This window comes from Grampus griseus (genome assembly GCF_964374135.1).
Source record: "Grampus griseus genome assembly, chromosome: 1".
NCBI classification, from domain to species: Eukaryota; Metazoa; Chordata; class Mammalia; order Artiodactyla; family Delphinidae; genus Grampus; species Grampus griseus.
Genome location: NC_139017.1, coordinates 135,919,018 through 135,941,766, shown reverse-complemented (window position 1 = coordinate 135,941,766; position 22,749 = coordinate 135,919,018). Strand labels below are relative to the sequence as shown.

General features: G+C 47.8%; 1 protein-coding gene across 1 annotated transcript in view; it reads right to left on the bottom strand.

Annotated features, from left to right (window-relative positions):
• The window catches only part of PLPP3 (phospholipid phosphatase 3), an 84,063-nt gene that overhangs the window by 5,375 nt on the left and 55,939 nt on the right, over window positions 1-22,749 (bottom strand). The window contains exons 3-5 of the mRNA XM_082655924.1: window positions 21,437-21,717; window positions 20,971-21,028; window positions 9,892-10,068 (exon numbers count right to left, since the gene is read on the bottom strand). Of these exons, the coding sequence (XP_082512050.1) occupies window positions 9,892-10,068; window positions 20,971-21,028; window positions 21,437-21,717 (516 nt within the window). The remainder of the gene's footprint in view (window positions 1-9,891; window positions 10,069-20,970; window positions 21,029-21,436; window positions 21,718-22,749) is intronic.

Sequence of the window (22,749 nt, the reverse complement as noted above, 5' to 3'; positions counted from 1 at the left end):
GCTCGTTCAGGGGCCGCAGGAAGCTCAGTATAGGGAGGGCTGAGCGGTCAGTGAGGCTGGAGGGGGAGCCAGATACTGAGAAGGGGTCTGGCACAGCCCGAGGAGCCACTGTCAAGGCTGAAACAGGGAAGCAGCACGTTGGGAAGACTTGCATTAAGATCATTGATTACCTAAGCAGGAGAAGGCGTCAGAAAGGGAGCCGAGGGCCCAAAGGCAGGGGTCCCGGTCAGGACACTGTTGCAGAATCTAGGAGAGGATGAGTCCTGTAAGATCACCATGCAGTGAAGACAAAGAAGAGATGGGTTTTTGAAACGTTGAGGACACAACTGCCGTTGATGGAGGTGGCATGTATGTGTGCAGGGGGACATAATGCTTTTATTTCTAGTTTTGTTTTTAACTCTAGAAATCTCTTACTTGTTCCCAACGAAACTCTTCAAGTTTGGGTAACTACGCTAGGGGAAAAATGACAGCTCTGCTTTCCTCTGTCTTCTAAAATTCTGGCTCCCTCAAATATTTGCTTGGGAAAGTGGTTCTGACCTTCTCCCGAGTCAGAAAGGCAAGCTTTTCTGTGATCTGAGGGCGTAGTAATCTGATTCAGACAAGCACTCAAGACAATGAAGCCCTTCCACCGAGAGCAAACACACAAACAGGGCAACTCCTGGCTGGAGGAATCCTGTTGGCGGTAATGAGATGAGACATGTACAGGAGTCTCCTTCTAAATGGCAACTCTTGTTACTGTGCCATTGGGTCACCACCTCCCACTCTCCATGTAGCACTGATGACAGGCTTTGCTCTTGGTAGTGGGACAGACTTGTCTTTAAATCCAAGTTTTGCCATTTTCAGCAAAATACCTGAATGAGGGATACAATGCCTACCTCAGAGGTTTACTCAAAGGATTATATGATGTCACAAAATGAGCAAGTGGGGCTTGTTAATAAACAGAGCAATGATCACTGGCTTGCATGTTCAGTGCCTACCCACATCAAGTCACGTCTCTTCCCCTGCCCCTTGGGTGGAAAGAAAAGAAACAAGAGAAGGAACCAGAAACAAGGAAAATTAGAGAGGGGAAAATTGAAATGATTGAGAATATGGACGAATAGGTGAAAGCCTGTATAGATTCAAGCCAGACATAAAGACCATATGAGATGGGAGTTTTCCACAGGGCAGATAGGATATGCTCTCAAAGTCCAATAATTTCTGGGGCTATTTTGGGGAATGAGTCAGCACAATCAAAAAGGAAGATGCTTCCAATGCCTCGTTACCAGCATTCACCAGCTCTGGAGATGCCCAAAGCACACAGCCCAGCCTGGCCTAGGTGCTGCCTGCCTGGAGCTCACCAAGAACCACTGGCCAGAAACAAAAAGTCTCGTCTGCAGCCAGGTTTCCACTCCCATTGCTGCAAATTGCTGAGTCAGCAAGCCCTGAGTGTCATTTTTTTAAGGGCAGATTATGACAACAAAATTGTCCTTTAAATATTTCTGGAGTCCCTGAGTGTTTCAAGTCCTGAGAGTGCATAAGAGAACTCCTTGAAGACAGGCACCACATCCTTATATATTGAAATTTTTATAAGCCCTCATTGAGCTTAGATGCCAACACAGAGCACATAAACGTAAGAGTGGAAGAATTTTGGAATCTCAGAATCAGAAGAAAACCGAGCTGTCTATTCCAATGTTTCTCAAAGTATAATCTTCAGATCGTCTATTTCCGAATCAGCAGGGTGCTTCTTGAAAAAGCGGATTCCTGGGCCCACCCAGACCTACTAGAAGTGTGGCCTAGAATCTGCATTGAACAAACACTAGTGGTGTTTGTTATGTAGACTCGAGTGAGGAGAGCCATCAGTGGACAGTCCATGGAGAAGAACAGACGGGCTCAAGCCATAGACCTGCCACTCACTGGCTGTGTGTCTTAGACATCTTGTAATCTCTCTGAGAGCAGCTTCCTTATCTATACACTGGGCTCCATGAGCCCTTCCTTAAGCTGCTCGAATCTGCTCTTTGGTACGCACGCTGAACTTTTAATGAACTTCTGTCTTCGCGTGAGGCCTACAGGCTCGAGTGCAGACATAATGCTATAAATGCTATGTCATGCTTCCCCTTTAGACAATGAGATACTCAAGCGAATGTACCGTGCTCAGAGCCCAGCAAGCGTAGCCTCAATAAATCTAGTCCACCCCACTGTGAGGACAGAAACCATGGGCTGCCCCTGTTGCATACACCCTGATGCCCTGGTCTTGGGATATCCTTTGGGCATCCTGCTCTACCGTAATAAACAATCTCATTGATGAAGGAATAATTTTTCTTTGCCTTGGGTTTCAGCTCACTCTCATGCCCTACGTATAATAAGTGCCGTCTAAAGAAAAGTCATCTTTGGCAGCCCTGTCTTTTGACTAAATGGGAGTTACTTGATTGCAATAATTATTTTTTGACCTCAGTAGAGGCCTTTCAGTGATTTTCTGGCACGGGAGCTTGTCAGTGTCCATACTGAGTAATTTCCTGGTATATCTGAAAGGGCACTTGATGAGGTAGAAAGAGTCATACGAGGAGTCAGGCAGCAGGATCTAGTCCCCAAATTGCTACTGCTCTATGACCCTGGCCAAGTCACACTCTCGTCTAGACTTGCATTTATGCAAAATGAAGAGGTTTATGGTTTCAGAGGATGGGTCTGCCCTGCATTTGTGTGCTACCATTATTTAAAAATCTACCTTCTCACAGTTTCTGTAAGACTTAAATGGGAGAATTCACATGAAAACGCTTCATACCTGTAAAGAGCTCTTCAAATCCTCCCTCAGTTACCATCATTCATGACCATCACTGCTACTGAGGGTCACGAAGGGAGCTGGTCCCGTAAAAAGAAGGAGGGTTTGGGGCAGCAGAGGAAAGTCGCGGGCAATTGTGGAGGAGAACAGGCGTCTGAGCCCTGAAAGGAGCCTCACAGGAAGGCACTTCTTGGCTAATACAAAGGAGGGTTTCTGGTAAGGAGGACCCAGAGGGCTGACGGCGGTCACTAAGATGCTAGATCCAGTATCAGCTAGAGTTCAGGAACACGGTACCCAAGAATAACAGAGGCTAGAGGAAGGCAGGCGCCTACTTCTAGAAATCCCACCTTTTGAAGCTGAAAGGGTAAAGAGAGCTACTACTATTGACTTCCCCCCAATATTCCACAAGTTCCATCATTCGGAACTTTTTAGGGTCACAAGACATACCATGTTCCCATCCATCTCCATGTCTTTGTGTTATTCCTTCTGCATGAAATGCCCTTCCTTATCTTTTGTATCTCAGAAAATATCCATTCATTGCTCGAGACTCTCCTCCTCCAGGAATTCTTCTAGTCTTCCAGCACCCTCAAGAAGAATGAGCTCTCCCCTCTCTCAAGCCCCCACTGTCCCCAGGACAGGATCCCATCCTAATGGCTGTGCCCTTCTACTGCACTTGTGTGTTTACGTGCCTGTCCCCAATAGCCCAGTGTTTTTCAAACTGCATGTCACAAGTCATTAGTAAGTTTAAAATCAATTTACTGGGCGGTTACTACCAGCATTCTTAAGGGTTAAATTTAAAATGTTAGAACGTATCACATACAGTAAGCATAAGTCTTATTTTGTGAAATATTTTAGTTATGTGTGGGTACCTCTATTGGGTTATAATGTATTTCTTATTATGGATCATGGCTGGGAAACTACTGCACTCTAAGCTCTTTAAGGACCAATTCTTTCCAGTTGTGAATATTTAAAACAAGGCACCATACTTAACACGCAAAACACATCTGATCAATGTGTTTCATGTGTCAAGCATGAGGCACCGTTAATTCACTGAATCCTCAATCCAAAGATCAGGTGATGTTAAGACGTATCATCCCCACATCGCGGGGTGGGAAAAGGCAGCTGAGAGGAAGTGACTTGCCCAATATGCCTAAGTGGCAGGAATACAACTCCCCCTCCTGAGTCTCTGCCTCATCATCTACCCCATTCATCTCAGCAGGGGAATGAGAAAGGAGATTTTAGAAGAACTGTGCAAATTGTCATTATCTATTGGGGGGCAAAGCTTACCCCTGCCTCTGCTTCCTTCTCTCTCCCACACCCAGGGGTTCCTGGCACCCCTGCCCACCTGAGAGTAGAGGCCCAGGATGACAAGGTCAGCCCCAGGGCTTCTGGGCAAAGAGCTAGGCTTTTGCAGGGCAAGAAATGATTCGGGAGGTCATTTCATCCATTCCCCTGTGCCCAGGCAGTAGTGGAATGAATCCAGTGGAAATAGATGGGAATCTCCTGTTACAGAAGATCTCACAAATTCAGGGCATAGACTACACGTGTTTGGAGTTTACTAGTTTAATCCTTTGAGATAGGATCAAGAGAGCCGAGATCTGGTTCTTACTCCGCCACCACGAGTCCTTGGGTGTGTCCCATCCTCTCTCTGTGCCCCATTTTCCCCTTGGGGGGCTGTCATCACTGAACCCTTCTTCCATTCACATTCTCACTTGTCCTTTCTCCCGGGGTCACCTAACTGCGGCAGAGACAAAGAACATCCTCGCCCTTCCCTACATCCTGGAGGAAGATAGCAGCACACAAAAGAGCAACTGCTGGCTGAGCCACACACCCTGCAAGAGGAAAACCAGGAAAGACTCTGCTGCATGTTTATGAAATTCACGAGCAGCTGCTTCCTCTGCTGCACCCACAGCAATGGCGGCCTGGCCCTGCCCTGACCCCTCCCAGGGCCCCACAATTTGCCATCTGTTGGAGGGTCAGGGAGGAGGTGGACAGATAGTCAAGCTGTCACCAGATAGGAAATGAACTGAGGTCTGTCGCTTCGTCCAGGTCCCTGGGTTACGCCAGGGGTGGGAATGGTGAGCCCAGCTGTAGAGTTCACATCTTGGGAGGGGTGGCTCTGTGTGTGTGTGTGTGTGTGTGTGTGTGTGTGTGTGTGTGTGTGTGTGTGTGTGTGAGCATGTGCCTGTGTTTGCCTTGGCCTGTCTGTGTATCTGTGATTCTGAGTGCAGGTGACGGAAAGAGGATGGATGCCTGTGTCTGGGTACGACTGGGTCTGTCCCCGTGCCTCTGTCCTGTGCACCTCCGTCCACATGTGTGAAGATGTACATCAGTGTGCCTGCCCTTCTGCCCCTGTGTGTCCGTGTCTCTGTGTTGAGTTCACAACACTGTGTAGGTTTTTTTTCTGTGTTGGCTGCCATTGCCCTCCTCCTCTGGAAAGCGTTCAGCTAGTAAGCAGTGAGGGAGGGGACCAAACCCTCTCCTGTTTGGCGTGTGATTTTTGTCTAGACACGTCTTTTTGCTGTGACAGGACTTACTCTCAACAGACCCGGGTAAAAGTGCTTGGCTGTCATGGCCTGTTGCCCAAGGCTCTGCAGTGGCTGAGCCAACATTCTGGAGTGATGCACTCTACCCCCTGGGGACTTAAAGACATGTCATGATCCCCAAATAGAGGCCACCTAGGCATTGCAATGGAGACGGTTCCATCTGAGAAGGCAGGTCCAGCTCAGTTACTACAAAGTCCAAAGTCGGCTGTGCCTCGGAATCTCTGTGGGAGAAGGTCATGGAGCTAAGGGCCTCCAAGATCAATTCAGATGAGGAAACTAGGCTCAAGAGGAAGTGTCTTGCCTGGGGTCACAGGCTAATTCATCACTCATTCTTCAGCCAGTGCTTATCAAGTAGCTATTGTGTGTCAGCCACTGTATCAGGCACTGATAATGAACAACGAGAGGGTTAAGCCATGGATTCTGCTCTTAAGGCACCCATAGTCTAGTTGGGGAGACAGACATTTGAACAATTACGACAGAACCAGGCTGAATGTCACAGCAGGAAAAACATGCAAAGGACTATGGGAGCATTGGAAGACAGTTAGGCAATCTGTCGTCAGAAAAGACAGAAGAGAAGCCCCCCAAAGATGGCCACGTCCTAATCCCCAGGACCTGTGAATATGTTACCTTACATGGCAAAATGGACTTTGCAGATGTGATTAAGTTAAAGATTTCGAGATGGGGAGAGTATCCTGGATCACCCAGGTGGGCCCAATGTAATCACAGGGGTCCTCGTAAGAGGGAGGCAGGAGAGTCAGAATCACAGAAGGAGATGTGAAGATGTAAGCAGAGGTCAGAGAGAATGAAAGAGAGATGAAGATGCTACGCTGCTGGTTTTGAAGACGGGGGAAGGGGCCATGAGCCAAAGAATGCCGGCAGCCTCTGGAAGCTGGAAACGTCAAAGAAACAGACTCTCCCTAGAGCCTCCGGAAGGAATGCAGCTCTACCAACACCTTGATTTTAGCCCGTTGAGACCCATTTTGGAATTCAGAACTCAAGAACTCTAAGAAAATTAATTTGTGTCATTTTAAGCCACTAAGTTTGTAGTAATCTGTCAGAGCAGCAACATGGGGAACTAACACAGGTTTCATCAGAGATGGGGTGAAACTGGAACTGTGTGCTCCATCAAAAGGGGACAGCTGTCTAAGATAAGAGCTCAGGGTGTTGAAAAATCTTGATAAGTTTCATGTGCCTGGAGGTGAAGGGACGTGAGATGGGCAGGAGATGAGGTCTTATAAGAAGAGTCTGGGGTCTTCAGACCTGTCTCTGCTGGACCGCCCTGGGGTCGACCCTCTACCCTCTCCTTGTTACTTCATCCTCCTTAGTCCCTGTTTTCTCATCTTTTTAGTGAGGACAGTGATGGGTATAGGGTTCAAAATAGGATCTTTGGGGGACTGGAGATGGTCTATGTAAAGTGCTTAACATAGTGGCTGGCATGTGAGCTCTCAATGCATGTCAGCAAATATGATTTCCCTGTTGACGGGGGTCCATCGAAGCTTGGCTCAGGAGGTTACCAGGCACAGTGGGAAATGGCTTCTGGGTTCCTTGACCTCTGTGCGATGGCCTTGTACCTCACTGGGCTGCCTTTTCTTGGTCCTCCTAGCCAAGCTCAGGTAATGTCCCTGTGTTAAGATCCATTCATATCAGCCCCATTCACGGGCGAGAAGAGAACTCGGCTTTGCCTGGTATGTGCCAGGACAGCCTTGATTCTTGGGGGCAAGTTCTGCTTTGAGACACAGCAGAGCAGAGACCACAGGCTCCTGCCTAGGCTGCAAGCTACCCGGTACAACTCTGGAAAAGCGCCCGATAAAGCTGCAAAACCCGTGAGGCAGATGCCCTTCAGCCACCTCACGGTCCCCTCCTCCAGCACGTGGTGTCCTCAGATGGCCTCTTGGTTCCCCAGACCCGTCTCTGGCTCAACTCAGGGTCTTGATCCTTATACTTCCTTTGATGGGAAGTGACCCACTGCCTTCTCTTCCCCGAGCTGAGCTTCCTCAAGCTCCTAGGCTGACTCCAGTGTCTTGCCCTGGCCTCTCAGGTGGCTTAGATGAAACGGCTCCCTCAGCGCTGGAGTGCTGAGCCAGCCAGGACCCTGAGCTTCCATGACCAGGCCGGAAGTCAGGCACTGGGAGAAAAATGATAAATGTCAAGTCCCTACCCTCATGTGTTCACAGCTAAGTGGGACAGGGAAAGATGTTTGTAACCCTTTTCTAAGCCATCTCGACACTGTAAAACAGGCTTTCAAACTGAAAGCAGCAACTGGATCAGCCCGAAGGGTTGGGAAGGCCCCTGACACCCTTAACTTCTGCTCTGTAAGCTGCTGCCTAGGCTGCTTATGCCTCGGGTGCCTCCTGCCGCCTCAGCTCCGGTGACCGTGCCCCCTTGCCAAGCACAGAGGGCAAAGCTTTGGAGTCAGTGATCATCCCGGGAGCCGCTGTCAACTAGCTGTGACCTCAGATGACTTGAGTCATCTCTCTGAGCCTCAGTGACCTCATCTGTAAAATGGCCGCGGTATACAATGGCTCCGTGTCCCTAAAAGGAGCCGATGAGTAAAGGACCCAGAGCGGAGCCAGCATAGAGTAGATGCTTGACAAACGCTAGGACCAAATTCCTATCCAGCGCTCCAGTGCACCCGAGCCAAACAGGATAAAAGTCAGACCCCTCATTTCCCTTCTCGAACATAAACCATGATCCTCCCGGACACTTCGTCTCATTGTGCGTAGAGAGTGCTCTATAAAAGAGGGGAAGGCTATGAAGGAACCCCCAACCTTTCAATTTTTTTAATTGGGGATTCGGGAGACTTTAATTAGGGCAGTGGCGCCGAGAAGGAAACACCACAGCAGGCCCCCGTGGGCTGACCTCCTGCCTAGAGCAAAGCTCAGAGGGCACGGTCAGCAAAGGGTTACCCTGTCGTGCAAACACCCATCCCCCACTGTCACTTCACATTAAAGGGCCAAGCTTCAGAGAACAAGCTCTCAGTGACAGCTGCTCTCATTAACGGTCTGCTCCCCCAATTTCTCTCCCTTCTAGCCTTGACTGAAAAGAAAAACGAAAGAAAGCAACGAGTAAAGCCCTCAAAACAGCCAGTCCCTAGACTAGGGTTCCTGGGATGAGGCTGGCCGGCAGCTCAGATGCTGCTTTCTTTGTGGTGTCCACTCTGATCACCCCAACTCCCTGCCCCTCTTCTTGCCTCACCTGCCTGCCGAAGTGCCCTGGCCAGTCCCCGTGACAGTCCCTCGTTGTACTGTAGCTCCTGTGCTTGGCCTGGCTGTGAGCAACTAGACTGGGATTTTTTTGGAAGTAAGGGCTGTGCCTTCTCCGTCCCTCTGCCTTCAAGAGAATGTTCTCAAGAGTACTAGCTTTGTGTTGATTACACACGCATTCACTTACTCTGAGCTAGAATCTCTGAGAGGCCTTGGTGACACAGGGAGAATAACATATATGTTAACTAGGGTCCCTGTCCCTGAGAAACGATTGAAAGGGAGACACACGTCCACAATTTCAACACAGGGTGACGAATGCAGGAAAGCAGGGAGGTTATTCCAGGGAGACATGGGGCTGCAGCCAGGCTGAAAAACCAGGAAAGGACCAGGGGCTGGCCTAGATCTCACTTCATGATTCTTACCGGGAATGAGCAAGGGTTAAACTAACAATACAAGCTGCATTTGTGGTACTCGAACACGGATTCCTGCTGGACCAGGGTGAGTGCCCCTGAGTAGGGCCCAGGAAGGCACAATGTCAGAGGAGGTGCTCAGTTGTGTTTGCTGAAAAAAAACCCTCAACATTTTAGCGTGAAATGTAATGTTGTACAGATTAAAAAAAAAAAAGTTTCTCTTTTTGACTCTTAAAAACAAAAACTTAGCAGGCAAAAAAAAAGCAGAGATTCCTGAAGAGATAGAGCCTCAGAGGTGGAATGCCTCATCCCCCCTCACTGGGAGTCAGGGAGGAAGTACGTGGAGGGGTAGGTCATTTGAGGCTGATCGGAATGTGGTCCATCCCAAGGCCATTCTCTAGGAAGCTCTGTGACTTGATTGTACAAAGCCCTCAGGCTAGGAGAGGGCTTAGCCTTCGCCATACTCCCACCTCCCCAGCCAACACCTAGTTTAGGGTCTGACCAAGTCCTGTAAAGGTCACAGTGGGAAGGGTAGATGTTTTCCAAGCAGCTGGGAAGTGCTTCTGAATAGCAAGTGATCACCAAAGCAGCATGTGAGAAACATATGAGTCAGACATTTAGACTCTTGACATGTGACCTGAGGCAAGTTTCTTCTCCTCTTGAACCCTGACTGCCCTCATGGATAGAGTGAGTGAGTAGAATAATATCTAAGACCTCTTGCTATTGCAACTATGAGCACGAACCTTCCGTATTTCTGGAGAAAAGGATTCACAGAATCTGTTGGATTAAAACTCCCAGGCTGGAAAGAAGCAGGAATTATCCTCATTTCACTGAAGGGCTCCTGGGGCAGGATGGCTCCTCAGACGCCAAGCAGAGAAGAGGACTGAGCTCCCTGGCTTTGGTCACTGAGCTGGAAACATTTAACAAGCAAGCCATCCAGGGCCCTGCTTGTGTGCCGAGGACAAGAGGCTACTTACTATGCAGCAGGCCACCAGGGCTCCTTGAGCAAACCCCGCCAGGACATCACTGGGATGGTGCTTGTGGTCAGACACGCGGGACAGTCCTGTGTAAAAGGCCATCATGATCAGGGTGAACTGCAGGAGGGGCCGGAGCAGGCGGGCCCCTCGCCAAGTGAAGCGGGCCTGGAGGTACAGCTGGAGGGAGGAGACAAAACGAACAGACACTGAGTGACTGGCCGCTCCCCTGCATTCTAGCCCCAGGTTGACACACGTGACATTCCCACACATGGAACCATCTGGAAGAAAGAGCGTTCAACTTGGACTTGACCTCAAGCCCATGTTTTTAAACCTTGAGCCTTAGTTCCTCTACTAAACACTAAGAAAAATGGAGCTTTTCTAGGGAGGTAAGCTAATAAGAGCCAAGGAAAAGAATTCATGAGAATGGCCTTAGCACGCTGCCTGGCATGGACTAGACCCTCCAGAAACCTGAGTTTCCTTTTATCATCTTCTTGACTGAAACCAATTAAAGAATAGTAACTGGGGTTAGTAAAGGTTTCTTTTTTACAATTGATGACAACTCATTCAATGCACACGTGTGTTTTCCTGGAGATCACGGCTATACAATCCCTACACTACCTGCCTCTCAGGAGTGTCATGGAAACACAAGCATGATGACGGGGTGGGGGAGGGTGGTTCATTATGATAGTCGCAAGGGAATGCTTCTGCTTCAAAAGAAAGCAACTCTACCAAAGAACAAGCTTCTAAGTCACCACTTGGAACCAGGGATTTTGCATTAGAATATGAGGAAACACATAAACCAACCAGACAATGCCAGAGAGCTTTCAAAGAGAGGTTGACAGAGACTGGACTGGGTGGGGTAGAAGAGTAACCTGAAGAAAAATGGAAGAAAAAAACCAAAACGCCGCTCTGGCCGAGGCAAAGAAGTTGCAATGACGTCAGCTGGGCATTGTCCCTTGGAGTTATCTTGCTGCAGTTTCCGTTCTAACCTCTGGGCACAGCAGACTTCTCAGGTTCCTGTGGGAACTTGGGAAATGAGGGGGAAGACACAACGGGACGAGGGGAACTTCCGACTACAAATCAAAGCAAGGCACTGGGAGACCAGAGAGAGGGGAAGAGAGCAGAGGGGAGGGGCTGACAGCCTAAAGATAGACCTGGACAGTGGCAAGGGAGTGACTCTGCCCTTCCTGAGACAAATGGACCCCTTCCTTTGGGTGGTCAGGATTGACAAGCCAGCAGTAAACCTGAGGAGATAGAAGAGTGGAAGATTCCAGAGTCACTCTTGCCCGCGTAGGAAGAACCTCTAGCACTGAAACCTCGACGACTTGGAAGACAACTGCAAAAAAAAACCCAGGCCTGGAAAACAGCAGGCAACTTTATAATCACTACGAAATTATATAAATGTATTGTTGGGAAATGTAAGAACAACAAATAAAAAATAATAAAGAGAATGCACTGATGATGTTGGCCACTAAACAAGTGATAAAAACCAATCGTTTTATAAAAAATACCCAGTTAAAAATCTAAAAGAAGAGATAAAATCATCATAATGGGGCCTTCCTGGTGGCGCAGTGGTTGAGAGTCCGCCTGCCGATGCAGGGGGCGCGAGTTCGAGCCCCGGTCCGGGAAGATCCCACGTGCCACGGAGCGGCTGGGCCCGTGAGCCATGGCCGCTGAGCCTGCGCGTCTGGAGCCTGTGCTCCGCAACGGGAGAGGCCACAACAGCGAGAGGCCCACATACCGCAAAAAAAAAAAAAAAAAAACCCATCATAATGGCCAAGATGATGCTATAAATAGTTATTAGCTTACCAAGAACTGCATAGAGCCTTTATGAAGCCAAGGACATAAAGGACAATTTGAATAGATCGCTAGGATTTTTATTTATAAGAACACCCATTTATAAGAACCCTCAACTTATAAATTCAAAAGTTAATATGTAACCTTAATCAGATTCCTAGGAACATCCTAAAAAGCTTTGGAGAAAAAAAACCTTAAAAAATTATTCTAAAATTAACCTAAAAGGCCAAACCTGTGGAACTAGCCAATAAATAAATAAATAAATACACTCACACGCACACACACAGCTCAATAAATAAGCCAGGCACTGTGATGGGTGCTAAGGACACAGAAATGAGAAGTTATAATTCCTGCCCTACGAGCATCCAGTTGGAGGAACATATGAAAACATGTAAGTGCACTTATGGGCTTTATAGAAACTATGAAAGAAGTTGGGGGGACCAAGGTCGGTTACTAAGGGGAAGGTATACTTGACTTGAATCCTAAACACGAATAGGTATTTTCTAGGAGTTAAGGGGATGGTAGTGAGGGGGTGTGTATTCCAGGCAGAGCAAAGGCTTATAAGGCAGCAATCAGAGCGGCAGAGAACTTCTTGAAGTTCTGTAATAGCAGAAAAGGGTGTATGGGGCAGGGGATGGGGGAGGGGTGAAACACAGGGCTACAGAGGCAAGCACAGGCAGCTCATGAAGGGCACTGGAGGTCAAACTAATGAACGTGGCCTTTATTTAGTAGGTCAGTCTTTCCCAAACCATACTCCATGGAATACTAAGGGTCTTTTTAAAAAAGACTGGTAAATACTAAATGTTTATTTTCATCACTTACAAGACATTATTTTTACAGAGTATCTACCTAATGAATCACAATTGGGAAATGGTACTGTAAGCCATGGTGTAAAATGATTTTAAGCAAGGTACTCAGTACCAGAAAATAATCTGCAGGTCAAAGGCTACTCCCTCATTTCTGCTGAAATGACCCAACAAACAGCAGATTCTACAATCAAGAACCAAAGAAATCTCTTCCTTTTTGAGAGTGAGAATGATGTTGATAGCTCCAACTCAACCCGGTCTTTAAGACAATAGCAAGTTCAGGGAAGAAGGACTAGGCCATATGTAGTGTGACCACCATGGTCTGGCCTTCCTCCAGCCAGTCTTGGCCATGGACAGGGGCGGGGTGGGCAACAGAAAGGGCACAGGTTTTCACCAGAAAAACCTCATTGGGGAATTCCCTGGTGGTCCAGTGGTTAGGACTCCATGCTTTCACTGCTGAGGGTGTGGGTTGGATCCCTGGTCAGGGAACTAAGATCCCTCAAGCTGCGGGGTGCAGCCCAAAAATAAAAAAAAGAAAAACCTCATTGAGCCTCAGTTTTCGCCCATGTGAAATAAGTGTAACAACCACTGTTTCACAGGCTGTAGCACAGATTGGTGCTAAGTGCCTGGCACCACGTACTGCTCAAAAAACAGATGCTTTTATTCTCTAACCATGGTTTTTTTTCTCTGAATTTGGACCTAATAACCTCAAGGTTTTCTCATTTCCCTCAATTTAAAAATCTGCAGGTCCTCAAAAAATGACTTTTCAAAATCCTCCATCTCTCCCTGCCCCCTCCATGTAGACTTTAGGTCACGGGCCCTGGAGATCAGGGCGGGACAGAGGAAGGGTGGGTTTCCCAACCTGAACGAGGCACACATCTCCCCTTCCACTGACTCAGATACTGAAGGCTGGAGCTTAATATAAGAAAAAAGCAAATACATGAGAGGAACTTGAGGAGGGAGGAAGAGACTTGTCATCAGAATAGCTTCAGAAAGGGAGTGCTCAGGAATAAGAAAGAAGTGAGGGGCCATCTTGGGGGAAAGAATCCCTTCGGGAAGCTGTCAGGCATGGAATGAGTGGGCAGATGGAAGCTCGTGCCCCCAAATCCATCAGTAACTGACACATTTATTGAGAAATGTCTCAAGATCTCAGGGTGGATCCTGGTGTCTGTAGCAGGGGCACAGCAGTAGCAAAGTGAATTTTGGGGTGAGACAGCCCTGATTCCAGTCCCAGCTCTACCACTCACTAACTTCTCTAAGCCTCAGTCTCTTTCTCTGTGAAACCGGCAGGACAACATCTTCCTCTTAGGGTTGCCAGGGTCAAATGACACATCACAGGACCCTGCCTGGCATGAGACAGGGACTCAAGGCACTCTTTATAGAAATCGATGTCACCCTTTCTCTTTGATAGATGAGATTGACTCAATGACTTTGTTGATTTCACCAAAACAAGCGAATTACTAAAGAAAGCGATTGCACAATGACCTTTCACCCAAGGACTACTTTCGATTTGAAAAGTCAGCTGAGGGCAACAGGCTTTGAGGTTGACCAAAGGATCTGATAACACCCTCTGCCCTACCCCAATCTAAGTGCTGAACGGATTGGTTTTGCCAGTTGAAAGCCCAGTTCACAAGAGCCACTCACTCCAGGCCAGAGGCTCGGGCCTCCCCAGAATCAGTGAGTACATTCTGGAACGCCCTGCTCCCTTGGAAACCTGACCTGGGGATACTATGTAGGTCAGGAGGCTCCATTCATTCCCACTCCACAGGGGGCAGGTAACCCTTACTCAGGAGAGGGAGTCAAACCTTGTGGCCCCAAGGATGTAATGCCCTGTCCTAGACCAAACAGCAAGGAGCCTCTCCCAGAATCAAAGCTCGGGCAGGGGCTTCAGCGAAGTCCCAGGCACCCTGAAACGGGTGGTTAAGAAAGGGGTGAGCGCAGCTGGACAAAACCAGAAAGCCTAAATCAGCTTGACCTCTCCTGGGCATCTGCAGCCCTGAGGTCCTGTCCTCTCTGTCTTTAATTCCCCACCTGTGTGAAGGCCTCTGTGTTCAGAGAATCCACTTCCTGTGCGTCAGTGCGATGCCACAGAAAGTGCCTGACTTGCAAACAGAGCAACTGGATTTGAATCTTTTCTCTGCTACACACCAGCTGTCTGACCCTGGACAAGGCACTCTGCTTCTCTGGATTTCTGCTTTCCCATATGTCACATAAGGAGATTTGTTCACTTAAAAGAAAATGCTGTGAGCATCTATTCTGTTCAAAGCTGTGAAAGACACAGACATGAATAAAACAAGTTCCTTCACAAAAAAAAAGAATATAATCTTTCAGTCCCTTTCTGGGACTAAGATTTTTCTTCCAGTTGCTAAAATAAAACTGCTGATTGTAGATATGGAGTTTACAATAGAAAGGTGTATGTCTGTCCCCCCCCCCCCCCCCCCGCCGCCCCCCGATGTATATGAAAGTCCTCGGCACACAGAACTCACTCCAGAAGTGGAGCTCTCTTCTTCCTGGTCTGAGCTTCAAAACTGGGATCCTGTGGAATTCTAACAAAACCTCCTTAGAAAGATCTGGCTGAGTTCAAGCCAGCTTGGGGCTGAACCAGCAAGTCAGACTGGGGTGAGTCTCACTGGTTCTTGCTAAGTCATTTGTGTTTCATTACACAATTTGCATACTGGTGAAACAGGTCTGTACTGTCCTCTGGCTTCATTTCCATTGCTCTTGGGAGCTCTCTGCTAAGAGTGAGAAGGAGGCTTTTGTCCTTCCTCTGTCCCTGCCCTCTTTCTTCCTGGAAGTCTGTCCAGATCGCTGACACCCATGGGAGAAACTTTCTCCCTTCTCCCATCTCCTCCATGGCTCAGGTTCACGTGCCTGGTGACTCTACGTGGTGCAGAACTGGGAAGTTATTCAACTACGTTCAGGACAAAGAGGAGTTTTTAGTTGACTTTTCTCCTCCTTTAGAAGGGAATCGGATCTTGTTTTCTGCCACTATCAGGGAGAGAAAAAGAAACTACTGGTTTGCTGAGCTCTTCGACACCGAGCGAAGTGCTTTAAATTATATCCCCTGCAATTGTTACAACCATCCTGGTAGGCAGACACCATTGTGCCCATTTTACAGATGAAGAGAGCAAGGCCAAGAGAGGCCATGTCACCTGCTCAAGGTAACAATGGGCCATGATTTCCACTGAGTAAGATTTGCCTCTTTTAAGTCCATGCTCTAACCACAGAACCACCTGGCTTCCTTAGGGAATTAGTGCTTTGCATGTCAAGTATTGGTCTTTTGTATTGGACTTCTGTCTCTGGAGAAGCAATCTGAGGGGACTATACAGGCGTCATGGACTAAAGGACAACCCGAATGGGACATATGGAACTTCAGGCTCCTCTAATTCACCTGTCACACCCTTTTATAGCACGCACGTCTCAAACACAGGTGTATAGCTTTTGTAAGAGTTAGAATAGAAGAGTCTCTGACCTGATCTTAAGCTCAGGAGAGCCTGTAAACTGACTCAGAGCAGAGTTAATAACAGTCCTTTCCTCTGGGCTCCAATCCCTCAGTCCACCACTATCAGAGAACTTAGCCAACTGCTTTGCAACTATTTAAATATTTTTCAGGCTTTCCTCACAAAATGTGAGCTCTTTTGGTGTCCCCAGCTGCTCACACAAGGTCTGGCACAGAACAGGTACTCAGAAACTGCTGGATGGATGGATGGATGGATGGACGGATGAGGCAGGCAGGAAGAAGAGGAAAAACATCTGGTGCTGTGGTTTATCCCCCCTTGGAAACAACAACCTTGTTCCCGGAAGGGGTTTCACCAGACACTCCCAGGATCTGTGGGCATGTGTTGTGGGCATACCAGACCCCACTGCTCCAGGATTCTAAACATGTTGAACAAAAGCTCAATGACTAACAACCAGAGGCCAGAGAACATGGCTATCAGAGCACAGCCACTTCGCTGGTACCCAACAAAGCCTCTGACACATCCACAGTATTCACGGGCACCACAGTGAAGAGTCCAAAGGCAAACAGTTCAGCAAAGAGGCAGCAAAGGCCTTCCCTACATCACACAGGCCCTCTGTGATCTATCAAGTCAGTGATGAGGAGACGAACAAAGTTCTGATTGGAATGGAAAAGGAGCATGGCCTGGGAGTGTCAGAAGACGCGGGATTCATCCATCCATCCATCCATCCATCCATTATCCATCCATCCATCCGTTCATTTGTTCATCATTCATTGCATACTTAAGTATCAGACACTGGGAAGTGAGAAACAGCAGTGAATCAAGAGACCAAAAACCTCTCCTTCATGAAGCTTATAATTTATCTGGTGGAGATACACAAAGAGTATGTCAGATGGTGAGAAACTGGGGGAGAAAATAAGGCTGCAAAGGGAGTTAGGGAGTATAGGAGGGGGCTTCCAGGAAAGGCTTCTCTGACAAAGTGTCCTGAGGAAGGGGAGGGGCAAGGCGCAGATTCCCAGGAGAGGAGCTCGGCAGTCCGAGAAAGGCCTCACTCGAACTTGCTGCTGCCTGGTCTGAGCTGCAGAAGGAGGAGCTGGGGCTGACGGCCCCCAGGGTCTTCCCAGCTCTCACTGCACCCTCCACGCACTGCTTCCTACCAGCCATCAAAGCCCTACTCAACTGAACACCTGCAGATCCCACACCACCATCCTCCTTTCCACCTGTGCACCTGGCAGTCCTTCCAACCCTCCCACCATCCCGTGACTACCTAAGAGAAGCCTTCCCCGGCTTCTGCTCCCCACTCCAGCTTAGCCAGGGTGCCACAATTCTGAGCTTCCATAATAACCTATACACCCCGGGCCCTCCTGTAGCATGGACAAGACTATCGTCACTGTCCACCTGTTCCTCTAGACTGAACTCCCCAAGGGCCATGCCCATGCCTTGCCCATCGCTATATCCCCACCCCTGGCATGGGGCTTGGTGCATAATAGCCACTCACTAAATACATGCTGAATGATGAATGTTGAAAGCATAGGTGAGTTCCTTGAGGGCAGGGCCCAGGTCTGATTCATCTAGCAGCCCCAGAAGGCAGCAGCCTGCCTGGTACAACAGAGGTAACTCCAGGTGTGCTATGTGAATTGGTGCCTGGCTCCTGTGTTGCCACTTTATCCAGACAGCCAGGCCATCCTCAATCCCTGACCATGGAGGCGTGGGGCCAATCCAGATGTGGTCCTCTGGAGTTTAGACCAGGGCTCAAGGGTAGGAAGCACCGTTTATGTTTATATAGGCTGCGGGATTTCTCTGATTAGAATTTGCATTAATCTCTGACAGGCCTTAACCTCATCCTTAAGCTTCCATGCCCAGAGATAATTTGGTGTTTGGAGCATGGTTTTTCCAAGCTATCCATTTTACAAATCAAAACCTAATATGGAGCGCCCCCCAAAGCCACGGGAGGCTCTAGACGGTGGCTGGCACTGAAAGGCCTGGCGAAGGGATGGCTGGCGCTTCCGGTCCGCCACTCTCTGAACGCCATGGGAATCTGGGCAAAACTGTCTCCGAGTGCCTCCCATCTTCTCTTTCAGCACGTGGTCCCAACTGCTTTTAAATAGAACCACAGAGATAGAGAATCAGAAGACACCTTCTAATTCCACTCTTACATTTGACGGATGGGGAAAGCAGGGCCTAGAGAAGAAAAGTGGCAACAACTCTGCAAAAACAGACACAATTGTCTCCCCTTGACAGATGAGTATACTGAGGTTCGAAAACCTAAGTAATCAACTCCCAGTTCCACAGCTAGTAATTGGCATGGCCAGAGTCACCCAGGTCTGTCCAACTCTAAAGGCAAACACTGTCAATGCCATGCCCAGCCGGTTCAAACGGGCTTCTTCCCAAGGCTCCAGAGAAGCTGTGGATCACAGGCTGCCTTCATAAAAGCCCACGGGGCTCTGTGGGAGGCCGAGTGCAGCGCCAGCGCTTCCTGCAGCCCAATATAAAAGCCCTGTGGGAGGAGTCTAGGGGCTTCTCTGATGGACTGCAGGATTTCCCACTTCCCCAGACAGGAGGCAACGGTGTTCTTCAAAATTCCTTTAGAAAGCTTTGCAAATTGGACTTTCAAAGAGTTGAGATTTCTGTGTAATATCACACAAAAAGGAGCCCTGGTGAAGGGCACTGTCCTCCTTACTTCTTAGCCCTTACCTGCAGAGGTTGTTTTAAGACAAGATAATCTTAGAGCTAAAAGGAGAGCCCTGTGTTTGCACGTTGTATATGTGGGTATCTGTGAGTTGTGAATGTGTGTATGTTTGCAAGAGCTCTGAAGAGTGTGCAGTGTGTGCATGGGGGAGTGTGTGTAAAAATATGCTTCAGAGATGAAGGATTAAGGAGGCTGTCTTCTTTCTTCTTCTTTCGTCCTTCCCTCCCTCCCTCCCTTCCTTCCTTCCTTCCTGGAATATAAAGGCACTGTAATTTTTTCCTCCCTTAAAGATGCAAATAAACATTCAATCACAATCTACTCCTCACCCATCATCCCCACAGGGAGCTCTTGCTATAATCATAGCTTCCAGGAGGTGATGGGTGCTGGGGGTAGGGGGGCATCTCACCCATTAAAGCAGATCTGAAGAAAGGCAGGTCACCTTCAAGCGACATTGAAATTAGGGTTGGAGCTTATATTCTGTAAGTTTATCCTGCAGAGGTTTGTTTGGCCTTATTTTTTGTCGTGCAGCACAATGAAAAGAACATACAACGATGCTGGGGTCATGAGGACCAGGCTTCGAATACCTCTTAGATTCAGGTTTGTTTGTTTGTTTGAAACTGAAAACAGTGTAATCAAGACACATCTCATGGGCTTCCCTGGTGGCGCAGTGGTTGAGAGTCTGCCTGCCGATGCAGGGGACACGGGTTCATGCCCCGGTCTGGGAAGATCCCACATGCTGTGGAGCGGCTGGGCCCGTGAGCCATGGCCGCTGAGCCTGCGTGTCCGGAGCCTGTGCTCCGCAACGGGAGAGGCCACAACAGTGAGAGGCCCACATACCGTCAAAAAAAAAACCAAAACAAAACAAAAACCACATCTCACCGGGTTATTGAGAGAATCGAAAGGTATAGCTTGAGTGAGACACAGTGCCTGGCACCTAGAAGGTACCAGAAACCTGTCAGCACTTTTACTTTACAAAACACTGAAATATATTTTGTAAAATTGCTTCCAGCCCTGGGTAAAACATAAATGGAACAGGAAACAAAATATTGCTGCTAAATAGTCCTTCCTAAGAGCAAAGCAAAAACTAAAACAACAACAACAAAAAATGAAGAATGGTTGGAAGTGCTCTCCATGAATTTTTAAAATCCACATTTAATGTTTTTAGAGGTCGGGGCCTACCTCTTAGCTCTGTATCCTAGGTAACAGGAAGCCTGGAGGCCTCCAGACTTGGAAAGGATTGGGGGAAAAAACAAAACACAACAAAAAAAACCTCTCTGCTGTTTTTCCAACTCCTAATTATGCTTTTCAAATAAGTTGAAATCAAAATGTTCTTTTTCCAAACAGCTTATGCTCCTCTGAGCTACATCTGACCTTTCAGCGCCTTCTCGCTCTGAACTCCATCAAAGCAGCCAAAAGCAGGAAGTGCTTTGGCACACGGACCTCATTCAAGGGGAAAGGAACGGCAGTGGGACCATATTTAATTGACAAAGAGAAACAGACCAGCGGCTGTCTGTCTGTGTGGCAGCTGGAGGGGAGCAAGGCGCTTCACCTGCACCATCCCGGCATCTCCAGGAAGCATGGCATGGCGAGGCCAACAGGGGACCTCAGACCATGGCTCTACCACTACCTGAAGGTCCTCCAACACAATACTGATCCTCTCTGGGCCTTGGTCTCTGGATCTGAGCAGTGGGGCCAAGGATTTTCTCCTTCACTGTGCTATTATGAGGTCACGTGTGCTCAGGGATGCAGAAGGATTCTGTAAAACTCAAAATCACTCCGTAGTCACACAATGATTTTTAAAGCCCTTCCATCAGTAGAGGGTGGGGGAGGAATGGCACGGAGAACATTACGAGGAATTCAAGCACAAGGCATGGATTTGAGCGACAGTTCTGGTGTCTACGTAAACTTTGGCAGTTTGCTTTAATTCTCTAAGACTTACTGAGTAATCCTTTCCCACAGTAGAGATAATATTACTTATAACATAAGGCTTCTGAAAGGATCAACTGAGTTCATGGATTTTCAGAAAACGGTGCTTATTACCATAAAATGTTATACAAGTGTCTTTATCACTTAATCATTCCAAAATGGGTGCTCAATCCTTATCAAGCAGCCATGGTAAATATTATTTTTATTTGAAACATGGGAAAAGTCTGGAAAGTGAAACAACTTCTGCTAACTCAGTGGCAGAGCTCAGAATAGAAGCTAATTCTTCTATCTAACCTCTTTTTCAAAGATTTCTCAGTGAAGTCTGTCCCTAACGATTCTGACGGCTCTTTGCACAGACAGGATTGAAGCTGGGGCTGGACTCCACTGGAATCAAAGTACTTACCACCAAATACAGCATGGTGTACATGGAGAAGGAGGCGTGGCCAGAGAAGAAGGACCTCCTGTAAGAAGAGCAAGAGAGGGCAGTGTAAGGGCCATATTCATATCCCCGGTACATGTCCGTGCATCTTCCCTCCCTAGACAGTGACCCCGAAAGCAGCGCTGCCTTGTTCATTTTTGCATCCTTGGTAGCGGATTGCCCGGAACCTAGCGGGCACCCATGAATGTGTGAATAAACGAAACAAAGAAAGAAAGAATGAACGAATGGACTTAGCAATGCTCTATTGTAACTGTTTATTTACTATCTGTCTCCATCACCTGACTGTGAGTTCCTTAAGAATGCGGACTCTGCTTTATTCACCCATCTAAACCGGGGCTCAGCTCTGAACTTGGTACCCTACTAAGTAGGTGCTCACTGAACTGCCTACAGCAAAGGCATGGACACAGTGCCACGGGAGGTGGGGTCTCACCTGGCTTCCTGGACTTTGCTGTCGTCGCCTCTGCATTTGTAGTTTTGAATGTAGCCCTCGGAGCAGTTGATTTGACTGAAATCAGGGTTGCAGACGCTCAAGAAGTGAGGACGCAGGCGCCCTATGGAGACTTTGGCAATGTCTGTGAAGGACTGGCTGATGGCGCAGCCAAAGAGGAAGCAGCCCACTTGCTTATAGAGGGCTGCCACATAGGGATTCTGAATCGTGGACCGCGACTTCTCCTTCAGGTAGTAGATGCGGTAGAATTCCCCTGTGATGATCTGAAAGACGATGGATGGGGGCTTAGGCAGTATCAAGACCCAGCAACAAAAGTGAGGCTGTAAAGGATATTTACTGACATAAGAGATATTCAGTACATAACTCCAAGTTATATTCTAGAACATCCCAATTTTCTATTGAAGAAGTATACAGACATAAATAGGCACGGGAGAAAAGATTAATGTGCTAACACAGTCATTTTTTCCTTTTTTTAAAAAGTTCTACATGGCCATATAGTACTTTTGTAACAAGAAAAATATGCAGTCGAATATATTTATATGTAAATATATAATATATAAAAATACGTAATATATAAAAATATATTATACACACACACGCATATATTTTAAAACAAGGAGAGAGACAAATAATGACTTAGCTATTGAAGAATCAAGGTCATGGTCTGAGGGCCTAAGCACATTTCCGGATTCTGGGATTTGGGGTAAAGGATCACCAACAATGATGTAACTTTATACCGGGCCTCGATCCGTGCCATGTCGAGCCACAGCCGAGGTTTCTGTGGGAAAGGGCGAATGCCCCCAGACCCAGTCCTGGGTTTGAATCCAGGCTCTGCCACCTACCTGGCGTCCTTCTGAAATAACTTAAATCTCTGCAGTTACTGCCGGAAAGGTGGTAACATGGATGGGAAATGCCCCGTTGGGTCATAGAAAGTGATTCTTTCATTTTACTCTTTAGAAGTAGCGCGTGATGAAAAGAACACTGGCCTACAAACCAAGAAACTTTATACAAGGCGCTTCAGATCATGCCCTTCCTCCATCCCACAGTGCCTACTCCTTTATGCTTAGGGGCGATTTATCACTACTTTAAAGAGAAAAAAAAAAAGGGCCACCAACTATTGATTATCTATTGCATACCAGTATTTATTTTTTATACACTTTATTTTATGAACTCCTCAGGACCACCAGGAGGTGGACTGAGGCTGGCGGAGGGAAAGCACCTTAACCAAAACTGTCGGGTTTTACATTAAGAACGGGGGGTGGGCAGCTGACTCAAAACGCCTCTGCTGCCTACAC